Below are 13,319 nucleotides of genomic sequence, written 5' to 3'. Positions count from 1 at the left end.
TTAAAAAAACAAAAAACAAAACATCGGGCAGTGAATGTAATTTGGTTTGTCCAAGTGGAGTTACCGTACGTAGCTTTCCAAGATGGCGGAGCCCCAGCGCATGCGTGGTGCAAATAGGGCAGCGATGCAAATCGAACCAGAGGAAGGCTTTACTTTTATGTTCTTTGCTGTGACACAATATATAAGACACAATTCCAATGTTAGTTATCAACAATCTAAATAAACTTTATTTTAAAAAGTGTCCAAACTTTTGACTCGTACTTTAGCTATATGTTGTTCCAAATTTAAAAAAAAATGAAGGAAAAAAAAGGAAGACTTTACTTGGTATGACGCCTTTGTTGTGCGACGGAATTGGTGTAGATGACATGAGAGCGAACATTCTGCAGTGATCGAGTATCGCGCTTCTCGGTTCATTACAGATCTTTAAAAATATGACAGAGTTTATTTAACTATAATCCACCGTGTCGGTATGAGCACTTTCGTGTTTCTCTGAACCGGAAGACGTAAAAGAAATCGAAGTTAGCAAGTGGCTGACATCTGGCTGCTCGATTCCTTTCATTGAATGAAGTTTAGCACCAATTAGCGTTTATTTTGTTTCGATACCCATACAGAATTAAACAACCAAAACATTCGATCAGAAGCAGTTGGACACATTCTTATAAATCTGCAGGTTAACGGTAAGCATACAGTTGCTACGCCTAGCTGGGTTTGGAATACAAAAAGCCAGGCGTTGTATTTTTTGTTGCACGGTGTCTAACGCTCAACTAGCTAACGACAACATGGCTAACCTGCTAATATGTTAGCACGGATAGAGAGCACATACACACTGTCGTTATTTTAGATTGCTCTTAAAGGTGCTGCAGTGGCTGCAGTAGTCGATCTATAGCTCCTGACTAAACAATGTTTTAAATTTGCGTGAACCTTACTTCGGTTTTTGTGTTCAGACTAAGATTGCCAAAGTGCTAGCACAAACAAGCTAGCACACAAGTAGGCACTATTTCCTGCACCGGAAAAAAACTCATCACATAACCGTTTTTCTCATAGAATATCTTCTTCACGCGACACATCAAATGATTCAATATCAAAAACGCCCAGTTGTTCAGTTATCCCAGTTTAGTCATTATGCTAATATTTGCTCCCCAACCAAGAAACACACAGCACATCTTTTTCTATGTACTCTGGAATACGACTGGAATTGTAATGGTTGTGGCTTATTATGTGATATTGGTTAATAACAAAATATTTGTTTTAAATCCCAGTACTGCATGGTATGCTTTTGAGAATTGACATCACATTAACATCACTATTCTATTGGAAGATCATTGGTCATCATTACAGCCTGTTATATTTTAATGTATAAGTAGCATAACTAACCATATCTGCTAGTTTTACCAATTGTAGCACTGTCATTGGAAGGGATGAATGGTGCTTTGATGAGGCTGGTTTTGTATATCAGCTGGACTGTGTAGCTCAGTGGGTGTATGCAGATAGGTGCATTGCTTCCTCATATCCAGTAACATTTTTAAAGGGCCTTTTTTTATCTCACAGTTTTCATTCGATTTTGGGTGAAACCAACACTAAAATGAATAACTATCACATAATGTTAACTGCGCTGTCCTAACCTATTGTAGGCCAGGGGAGTGAATGTAAATGTTGATTTCTCCTGTTTTGTTCCTTTTCATTACAATATTCATCCCTGAGGAGAAATTCTATACATTGGCTGACATGGAGTGAGAGTGGAGAACCATCGGGCAGGGCTCCACCAATCAATTGACTAGTCAAATAGTTTAATGGCACGAAAATTAATCAACTATTTTGTCAGTCTAAAAATCATTTCATTTTTATTTTATTACTACTGTGTCAAAAGTTTGCGGGTTTCAGCTTCTAAGTCATCTTTAGGTTTTGGACTGTTGATCAGGCAAAATAGCACTTATTAAGACATTAACCCTGTATTACCCTGCATTTTTCAATATTTTCTATATAACCTGTCATCAATATAATTTTTGATCTTTTGATCTACAGCAAATTATTTTGTTGATTAATTATTGATTTTCACATACACTACATTGTATGTGAAAATCAATAATTAATCAACAAAGAGAGAGCAGATATGTTCAATGGGATGTTCCTGCTTGGTTCAAGATAACTACTAAGCTACATTTAGATTGAAAGTAAAGTGGCTTGCCATAACCACTAAGGTAAGCCACGTTAGTGGTTATGGCAAGTCATTACTGACCTTGCTGTGACAACAAGCATGTACTGTGTGATTCTCAGAATTTGAACAGTTAACAAACTTGCAAGAAACTTCAGTTTCTCATACAGACTGATAGGTATAGATACAGAGTGTATCTTTACATTCCCATTGTAGACTGTGTTTGTTGTTTGTAGGTGACGAGCTGGCGCAGGTCGTGGGTTGTCCGTGGATAATGCGAGACAGTGGTGGTAGCCTGGCCCAGAATCGCTGGCAGGGAGACCTTGGTCTGACTGCTGTAGGGCAGGACGACACAGGAGGAGGTAGGCATTCTAATTCTGGTCGTTAAAAAGTTTACATTCCAGTAACGCTTGTATAATAATTATGGGTTTTTTGTGCAATGCTGAATGAACAGTTAAAACCCCAAAACAAAACAGCGAGAGTTCTTTGCTTCTCTAAATATTCTAATAATACGTATTATGGTGGGAAAATAACCTTTTACATTACACTGCCAGGCACTCGGAGGACTGGTAAGGCGTAACCTGTGTAAGAGAGAAACAGACTTGCTACAGTAACTCAGTCAGCTGACTAAAACCCAAATTCCGAGTTTGAACCAATTAAAAAATGTTAAGAACCCTGGGTACTTTTCCATGTTTGATCTTTAATTGCTCACAGTTCTTAAGTGCACCAGCAGTACCTGTTCAGCAGTGACTGTTTATCAGCAGCATAGGTTGGAGGGCAGAGGAAAGCATAAATAATACCACAGGGCTGTTAACCACTTAATGATAAGAGACTTGCACTCTTTCTAAAACAGTGGTGTCGACTGGCTTTAGGTAAGCTTTAGGTAAGCTTTAGGTAGGCTTTAGGGCCTTGTCGATAAAGACATGGGGTCATATATATATATAATGTGGGGATGGAAAAAAGTCAGTTGTCAGTTTCATATTATGTATATGTATCATTTAGTTAGTAGTCACGCAAATAGGTATTTTTGTCATTTTGGAGTCTGTCCATTTTTTGGGTGAATTACTTTGATAAATTACTCTTTTTGGCTTGGAGATGGCAACGTAAGTTTAAATTTTAAATTTTTATTTTACTAGTTTACACGTATACAAATGGTACAAATTATACACATATAGACAACATGAAATGTGTTGGAGAAGTGCAAAAAACCCTCAAGTGTGGCTTATTCTATTCTCTCCAGTGTGAGGGTTACATTAATCAAAGGAAAAAGAGAAAACTAAGATGATTAAAAGGAAGGTTAAAAGAGAGATTAAGTTTTCACAGAAGATACAGATATTACATATATGATTACATATATGCTGTACAGTTGCACAAAGAAAACTTAAATTAGGATATGTGGATTGTTTACAAAGATAATCCGTAATGAAAATATTGCAACAATAAAAACAAACCTTTTACAGCTTTCTTAAAATTTGCAGGCTCTAAATAAAAAAAAATTGAGATGGCAATGCATTTCAAATCACTGAACCTCTGTAGATTATATACCAAATTGTAACTGAGATGCTCGACAGAAAGGAGGCCGGAGTTTAAAGTTATTACAGGTGAAATAATTATGAAATTGGTGACAGTAGGAATACAGTTCATGATAAAATGGAGGAAGGGTCTTGTTCAGAGAGCTGTATACAAATAAAGCAATCTGTAGTTGGTTGATTTGATACACAGTGAGGATGCCTGATCTTAAAAACAAAGGATGAGACAAATGAGTTTGATGTACACAGCAGACGATTCATAATGCTCGTTTCTGAAGACGAAAAATGGGAACCAGTTTAAGGGGAATGGGTGCTTCCCCATACGTAGTTGCAGTAATATATGTATGGATAAACCATAGAATAATATTAAAGCATGGCTACCTCCGTGTTTATCATGGGTCAGACTTTTCCTAAGATCCCAACACTTTTAGCAATTTTTGTTGTGATTTTGCCAATTTGTTTTTCCCAAGATAGAGATTTATCAAGATGTAGACTGAATTCTATCGATAAAGGTGTTGTTTATTTTTATATTTAAGGATAGTTCAGTGTTCACTGGTTGAACTCCAAAGAAAACATAACAGATTTTCTTAATATTTAGAGATAATTAAACAGTTAAACTATTCCCTTATCTTAATGAGTTTTTGATTTAATACTTTAACTATTCAGGGTTTTTATTTGAATAAAATACAGTTGTGTCATCAGCATATATACCCTAAGTCAGTTTGTTTGAGACATTACATAAATCATTTAATGTCAATTTAAAATAATAACGGCCCGAGTACCGATCCTTGATGTACACCACAAGTGATATTACAAAGAGAAGAAATAAGATCATTGACGGAAATATACTGCCTCCTGTTTTTCAAGTAACTTGAAAACCAAAGTAAAGTGGAAAAAAAAGTGGGAAAGTTTATCAAGAAGAATGATATGATTTACTGTGTCAAAAGCTTTCGATAAATCGAGAGAAAGTCCTGCAGTGCTTTCTTTTCTATCTTGAGCTTTATAGATCTCATTAACGAGATAAGAGACATCCATGGAAGTGGAGTGGTTCTTTCTAAACCAGTATTGATGAGAAAAAAACTAATATTATGCCTATCCAAATGATTCAACAGTCTTTCATAAACCAGTTTTTCCAACACTTTTGCTATAACAGGTAAAATTGAAATTGTTCTGTAATTGCCAAACAAAGCTAGATCAACATCTTTGTATACCGGTATGATTTTTGCTATTTTTAATTCATCAGGAACAACACCTTTTTGTAATGAGAGATATTATAGTATAAGTATATATAAGTATGAGTTAATGGTAGTAGATAAATACAATAATAAAATAAATCCTGAACAGATTTAAGTAGACTACCAGAAATGTTATCCAACATTTTTTTTTTTTACAACATTAGAGATTATTTATCTTTTATCTATCAAATTTGTGTGTGCTCATTTCATGTCAGCTTAGTATGAGAGTCTACTGTGTTTTGCTGTCATTTATGGTTGTGCTACTCTCCTCTGCTCTCTATGGTTCACTGCAGGCAGAGCTGAGCCCTCTGTGTGTTTGTCTCTCCAGTGTGTGCAACACAGGAGAGACAGTGAAACAGGTGAAGTTGACAACTACACTTGTTGGATGGACAGATAATGGGGGGGCGTGGCCACATACCACCAATTTATTCATTGAATTAAAATGTGCTGTATTGAGATGGGTATCGTTATTGGGATATAAAATTACCTATATTGTGATATGAGATTTTTGGTCATATCACTGTGCTGTATGTCCCAAAAATGCTGTTATTAATATCATTAGTGCAAGGACTGAGGTTTGATAATATTTCATTAAATCAGAATCCAGTATTGAATCTAAATCCTTACACATCTTTTATAAAATTTAATTAGTTTAAGCTTTGAATGGTAAATGGACTGTACAATATAGCACTCTTCTAGTCTTCTGACCACTCAAAGTGCTTTACACTATAAGTAACATTCTGATGCGGACAGTCCTAACTGCATGAGGAGTTATAACATGATTAAAAAAGTCTTTGAACAATATTTAACAAATATTCTTGAGATTAAATTGATCCGGTTTCCATTCTTTCAGCAATTAAAGTCCTGCTGAGTTTAACTGTTACTCCATGACTGAACAAAATTATTTTAAAGAGAACCAAAGCTGTAATTAAAAGATAAACGGAAATAAATTTGCCAGAAATGTTACACCCTAAATGCACTTCCATCACATGCTTCAGACCATGTGCTATAGATCCTTGAAATGGGGACTGAAGGCTTCTGTGTCATTATGGCACATGGTTGAACACAGCTACTGAAGTTTTCTGATGTTCTTGTTTTTAGATGGGATTCCTGGAGACCACCTCATAGTTCCAGTGTCAGGCCACAACATACCCAGCCCCATGCACCTCAGACTGGGGCAGAAAGAGATGGTGTGGAGAGGTGAGTTTGTGGACAAGGAGGAGGATGGGATGGGCATGATTGAGGCAATAGGTGAGGAAGATGACAACAATCTGGATGCAGAGGGTGAATTTGAGGTTTGGGATAACAATGAAGAAGAAGAAGCGGAGGTGGAAGGAGACCATGCAGAAGTGGTGTGGGACATCCCAGACTTTCCCTCCCAGTCCACCCAGCACCTTCATTCACAAAAACACCAATATTATGGACCACTGCAGAAGGCAGAAGAAGGTGATGATGTCTCTGTAGAGGATACTGTCTCTCAGTCTGTAACAGGGGACTTGTTCAGGTCCCATCTCAGCAGATACAGGGTTCTGAGGAGGCTCAGGCGCTGGCAACGTTTGCGTTCCCATGGAGGCCATGGATTTCGGCTTACCCAGCACTGGAAGAGCTGGCGCCAGCGGGCCCAGTGGGTCTGCTCCCTTGGGCACCGGTGGAGCCTGAGAGGGCAAAGGTACAGTCTATATGGGAAGCAGAGGAGGATAAGAAGGTATCGGCAAGCCACATACCCTGATGGAGAAAATGACAGCACTGAAGAGAGAGTCACAGAGTCTGAGAGAGGTATTGGCATACACTACATTTATATCTAAGGAAGGCTAATTGATGTAGACAGAATGTATTGAAATGGAACAGAAGGGTTTAGAGCTTAAGGGATTTGGTTGGCAATATTGTACATTTTTCTTGTTCTCAGTAAATCCTATGAAAAGACTAAAACCAACCACAACTAAAATGGTAACCCTCCCATTCATTTGAATGTGTGCTCTGCCCACAGAGCTCAGAAAAGACACAGAGCCATCTGGCGAAAAATTTGAACCAGGCTTCACATTTGCTGAAACGCAGTCTGGCTACATTGGCCAATTACATACATGCAATTGCACATACCTGTGGGTCATTCTATGTGAAATAGCAGAGGCCTCCCAGCAGGTTAGGACTCCCTTTGAAAGCCCCTATATCTCAGACAAGAAATAACATTCAAGTTGAAAGTTTTGCACGCTAAATTTTGTGTACAGTAATATTATACATATTTACATATGTTTAAAGCAAATCCAAGATGGTCAGTTGGGAAAACGTTCTAAAATCTGTTGATAGGACATGAAATTACCTTGAATTACTATTTAACATGAAGGCTGTATTCGACTGTTTACTTTAAGATCTTCACAACGTAAGACAAAACATTTAAGTCATGATAACTTTTAAGAGTTGTAAAATTCTGTCTGTGAGTTTCGTAAACCACTGCACGATGTTTTCACTTTCGATAAGTCCTTCAATGCATTAATCAGTAACTCCAAGTCAACTTCATGGATCATATGTCATTGTTTCACTCGCACCTCAAACAACATGCCCCCACCACAGCAGCCCCTTGCTCGGTAGTGTCAGATTGCCATATTTGGTCTAAATTGCAGCCTTATGCCATGGACACACTGCATGACTTTTAAAGTAATCAAATCCCATTACTGTTCACACTACGTTCTGTCTTTTAATTGGGAATCTTCAAGTCGTTGCCAATACTTAAACGCTTGTGCGCATGCCAGTGTATTCAGACAGAAACTATATTATTGTGTCAGTGTGTTGAAAATCAGGACGAAAATTGTGTAGTGTGAAGTCGGCATGAGTCGGTCTCTCAATATTTTTGATTTCACTACCCTGTCTGAGATATTTAGTTTATTCACAATTTTTCTTAGTGAGATACTTTAATTGTAAGTCTGGATAGGGCCAGAAGGGACTGACCAATACTGGATTTTTGGGTGGTGATACCGATAGTAGCCCATAATCTTGTTATAAACAGAATGTATACATGAACACACATTTTTTTGCAACAAGCCCTCAAATGTGGTTATCTAACTACATTATTGCAAAAAATGACATCAGTACACTTAAAAAGTAAACGTAAATTGACATTTAAAAAATAAAATTTTCATAAAAAGGCTGCCTGTAGAACTTAAAAAAATTCAAATATTGCTGCATATCAGACAAATACGCTGATACAATATATCTGTGATAGGCCTATACAATTTTTTACCCTCATCAGGTTGCTTTCTTGGCATGAAGTGAAAAACAATGACAAAATCTAAGAATCTGCATTAGGTAAAATTGATTAATTTCTCTTCTTTTCTTTGGCAGATAAACAGACAAATGGTTGCTCTCCAGAGAGGCAGGAGGAAAGAGGGAGACGGGGACTGGAGGATAAACCAGTGGAGCTGGCTCTTACTGAGGAACACATGAATTGTGTGACAGGTATGGGTCAGAGACTGAGGATATTTGCTTACAATCATAGTCGATCAGATGCATTTTACTTTTTAAAGATTTTGTTGGCATAGACGCCTTTATTTATCAGTAGACCAACAGGAAACATGGGAGAGAGAGGGGGTGTGACATGCAGCAAAGGACCTCCGATCAGGATTCGAACCGGGGTCGGCTGTGTATATATTGCATGCGCTCTAACCCAGTGGTCTCCAACCCTGCTCCTGGAGAGCTACTGCCCTGCATGTTTTAGGTATCTCCTCACTCTAACTCGTTATCAAGCAGCTGAGGCTCGTCAAAGGGCTTGATAACGAGTTGATTATTAGAATCAGGTGTGTTAGAGTGAGGAGATACCTAAAACATGCAGGGCAGTAGCTCTCCAGGAGCAGGGTTGGAGACCATTGCTCTAACCACTCGACCACCATGCTGTTAAGTGTGTATAGTGACACAGCTTAAAAAAAAGGCGGGGCAGTGATTTGACTGACAAAATGCAAGTCGACTCAGTGGCTTCTTGTGTGTTCATTGATGTGGGACATCAATAGGTGCACAATTGAAAATGTTGTATATACATATATATTCTATATACAACAACATAAATATAGATTTAAAATATGCATTTTAATAATAATTATATTAAAACATATTATTTATTTATTTAATTAACTTAAAAAAACAAAAAACTGTCTCTTAAGCTGTTAGCCAAGTAGCCTTCGGTTACATTAGGCATTTGTAGGGGGCTATGATTCTGTGTTGAGAGCTGAGATTTATTAGCATTTCTTTGGCTTATTTTCTTCTTTCTTCCTGAGTGCTGAGTTCCTGAAAAAAACTGGGCTGGAAAGAATGTTATTTTACTAGAACAACAAGCAACTATGTCATGACATAAGCTGCAGCATACCTGCATATTATTAAAGAGTTTTAATACAGTTATTTATTCATTTACTTTTTAAAATTCTGTTTATATGTTTGAAAACGTAACAAAACTGTCACTAATGTTTTAAATGTGATGAAATGTTAAAAAAAGAAGCACAATAAATCAATAGTATGATTAATCTTGCTGCACCCTTGGCCCATCCTTATGTCACCCCATGGTGCTGTAGGACCAACTGTGAGAACCACTGTCATAGAAGCTTTTGTCTTAGCTAGATGCTTAAGTTACAAACAAAATTTAAAAAAGTTATGAAAGTGATGATTTATATTCAGTGCCTTATTTCTTTCTCTTGTCTCCAGGTATTCTTGAGGAGTCTCTACAGCAGTATGGCAGTTTGATTCCCATCCATGTTGATGACCTTGTGGAAAAGCTTCAGGAGATCTTCAATGAGAACTTCTCACAGCCACACAGGTCAGACACACACTGTAGTTTATAGCAGTGGTTCTCAAACTTCTTTACGTCAAGGACCAGATACAAATTAGACCAAGGATCCATATCCGATAAGATTTTTGCTTTTAGATGTTTTATTACAGAATGAAACCCATGACCAAAATAGTAATATATTCACTGTATTACGTATGCATGGAATTATAGTAAAAATAAATGATTCCCCTTTTTGCTGGGGGCCACCTGGAACCTCCTCAAAGACCCCTAGAGGTCCCTGGTCCTCAATGTAACCCAGAGTTTAGAGTGTTTCATAATTTTTAATTGTGGTCATATGGTGTCTAATTTGTAGAAGAACCATGATGGCTAGTGCTGCAGAGAATGTCATTTGTTTTAAACCATCTATTTTCTTGATTAATTGATGAAAAGAGACGTTTAAAGCAAATTAGATGTTTTGGAAATGCTTATTTTTTTAGGAATACATGATATAATGGTGGTCAATTTATAACATCAGATAATTCAGAGCCTTGGGTTTAGACAAAGGGTACCACTGCTTCTGACAAACATATGGAATGGACAGCAAAGCAGAATGAATGTTTTTTTTAACTTTATATTACTTACACACACACACACACACACACACACACACACACGAGAATTTGAGAAAAAAAAGAGCCAAAAATGGCTTATGAAGATACCTCCCCTGTATAAATAGTCATACATAGTTCTTTTCAGATGTTTCTTGAATAATGATAATGTAGATGTTTACTGTTGTTATGGAAGTAGATTGTTCTGTATGTCAATATATTAAGGGAAGTGTGACAAAACAGAACACGAAAGTCCTTAATCCTTGTAGAATATGGGTGAACGAGGAAGATTGAAATCTGAAAAACACCAGGCAATTCATGAGTTAGATGTACATATTTAAACATGAATACAAAAGGTCACATTACAAATTGATAGAAGTGTTTTGAGTTGCATCTTTTTTACAGTGCTATTTATTCTCAAAAATGTCATCTGGATTAGGAAAATCTGATTGAGATAAGTGGGATATGTGGTGGAAAAAATACTGTCATTTCTTCAATGACAGTATTTTCTATGGTGTCAGTTTTTCCAGTGTCACTGGTTTTCAGTTTCAACCTCCTGTTTTTCACTTTAAACTTTCTGTCACCATAGTGGCGTGGAAAGGAGGGCCCTTTCTGGGCCTACATTACCCAGTATGCCATGCGGTTCGATGAAGATTGGTATAGGTCATCATGGCAGAGATTTTGAACCAGACTGTTGTGATTTATGTTCTACGACATGCCTTATATTAAGATTTAATATCTTTTCAGGCGCGAAAGTAACCATGTAGATGCCCAGGATGTACTCAGTTTATGCCAAATATCTTGTGAGCAGTGTCTCTTTCTATAAATGTTATGTCTGAATTAATCTTTAAGGTAAATAAATGTGAAAGTCACCAGCATCTGAATGACAAAAAGCCATTGCATTAACAAATGGATGACACCTGCAATGGTATGTATTCCATATCTTAAAAGGGCTCATGTGTTTTCTTCATTAGGAAAGCAGTGGTCCATCACCTAATACAATCCTTTCAGCGTTCGTCAGGATCAGCTCTGGCTAAAACATTCAGGGTCAACTACAAACGCCATGTTCTGACCATGGATGACCTAGGCACTCTGTATGGACAGAACTGGCTCAACGACCAGGTACACCAATACACTTTCAGGATGTGGGCTTAAAAGGAACCCCGACTATAAAGACTTGTATGCATTTTTAGATTGAGGTTGTCATCAACTATATAAATGTAGTATAAAACACTCTTGGTGACTTAATTTTTCATAGAAATTTGAAGAAAAAAAACCTTTCACTTGTACGTCGCCATTGTTGTTTACGTTGCAGTACAGTCTGGGTAGTGACGTCAAATGGTTGCAGCGGTCTTCAGTCCCAGTCTGTTCACACTACATCAAGATAAACATGTCTTCTGTTCAGCCTTTTCAATTTGAACCTGAGTGCAACGTTAGCAAGGAGGACAACATAGTAGACAACACAGAAGAAATCAAAATGAGGACGATCAGAGAGATGAGGAGGTGAGAGTGGGGCAAGATCTACGGTGTCTGTGCAGCAACTGCTCGCCTATGCTAACCCGGGAGGGAGAGTGTGTGTTGTAGAGATCTCCACTTTCTGTCAGCAGTTGTTCAAGGTAAGCGAGTGGCTCAAACTATCGTTGTATAGTTGTAAACTGCTTCGGTCTTACTTGGAGAACACTGTACACTTACAGATTGCTGAATCAATAGTATAACTGGTGGACTGATGTGTCTGATGGTTCACCATCAGAGGCTGTAACTGCAGTAGTTACATAGTTTAACATTACATCCTAACAGGACAGCATCCAGCGTCTCCTGATGTGTCTTATTGGGGTTTCACTTTCTATGTGACGGCATTTAACTTTAGACTCCTTGTGGGAGAAAATTGTAGGCACAGCATTTGGTTTCAGTCTTCGTTTATAATCAGCAGCACCTGCTAGCTCTTTTAAATGCATCAGACACATCGGGACTGAAGTGGAGGGGACACAGCCACGGGTCTTTAGGAAGTTGTATTAGTCCACAAGCATTGTCCCACTTATTTCTCCTCTTCTTATTGTTATGAAAGCTGTGAAGACTTGCATCACTTCTTTCTTTTCAACTGGAAATTACAACCAAAAGCGGCACAGTCGCCTCTCGAATTGCAACCATTTTACATCATCAACCCAGAGTTCATTGCACACGTAGTGTAATGGCGGCATCCGTATGTAAAAAATATGTATTAAACTTTGAGTATTTTTAATAAGGAAAATATTAAATGTGTTTCTGATGATGTATTCTAGTAGGATAGGGCTATTATAGTGTATTAAGACACACAAGTCTAAATAGTCGGGTTTCCTTTTAACACTATGATAAAGAATACTGCCAATTACAATCATGGTTGCAGACATTTCCACTGTTAAATAATGCTTATGATGTGCATAAAAATGAATTTACTTTCACCCGATTGCCAGTACTGTAAACAAGTAAAACACCCCTGCATTACAACAGAGCAGAGGGCTGTGTTGTTGGGACTGTGTTTTTTAAGATACTGATGAGACAATGAAATACAATCCAGGAAGTCAAGTTGGATTAATAGATCTATGTGTTTAAAGGCTTATCAGATGTCATTTTATAATTTTCAGTTTATAATTTTATAATTCTCAGAGTTAGGCCTTTACAACTCAGTAGAAAAACACTGTTTCTGTTACTAAGTATTCCACCAGGATTGTGCTCTTTGGAGTATGTGACTGGACAACGAATTACATCATATTGCATTACATCAAAATTTGAGCTAGGTTCGGCTTTCATGCAGGCAGCCCTTCCTTGTATTGCTAAATCCTCTGTATTTGCAAGTTATCTCAGCAGGTGTCTGAAATGGAGAGATGGAGTACAAGTACTGTAGTTACCTGCATAAAATGGAAGAAAATAAGCATAAAAATATGCTATGAGGTGCTATATGTGCGTATAAGGCAGGGGTGAAATTTGAATTAGACAACTGTATTGATTGAAATAGAACTGCATCTGTTCCATCACATGCATGAAGACGGATAACTTATCTGTGTAGTAGGG

General features: G+C 37.5%; 1 protein-coding gene across 1 annotated transcript in view; it reads left to right on the top strand.

Moving 5' to 3' along the window:
* The first annotated feature begins 371 nt into the window (after positions 1-371).
* Positions 372-13,319, top strand: part of LOC133977131 (sentrin-specific protease 3-like) — a 38,776-nt gene continuing 25,828 nt past the window's right edge. The window contains exons 1-6 of the mRNA XM_062415267.1: positions 372-677; positions 2,389-2,514; positions 6,018-6,692; positions 8,253-8,366; positions 9,600-9,711; positions 11,246-11,393. Of these exons, the coding sequence (XP_062271251.1) occupies positions 2,427-2,514; positions 6,018-6,692; positions 8,253-8,366; positions 9,600-9,711; positions 11,246-11,393 (1,137 nt within the window). The 5' untranslated portion in view covers positions 372-677; positions 2,389-2,426. The remainder of the gene's footprint in view (positions 678-2,388; positions 2,515-6,017; positions 6,693-8,252; positions 8,367-9,599; positions 9,712-11,245; positions 11,394-13,319) is intronic.

Source organism: Scomber scombrus, unplaced genomic scaffold (genome assembly GCF_963691925.1).
Source record: "Scomber scombrus unplaced genomic scaffold, fScoSco1.1 SCAFFOLD_149, whole genome shotgun sequence".
Classification (NCBI taxonomy): Eukaryota; Metazoa; Chordata; class Actinopteri; order Scombriformes; family Scombridae; genus Scomber; species Scomber scombrus.
Note: the sequence above shows the minus strand (reverse complement) of the source record. Positions and strands in the feature narration are given on the sequence as shown.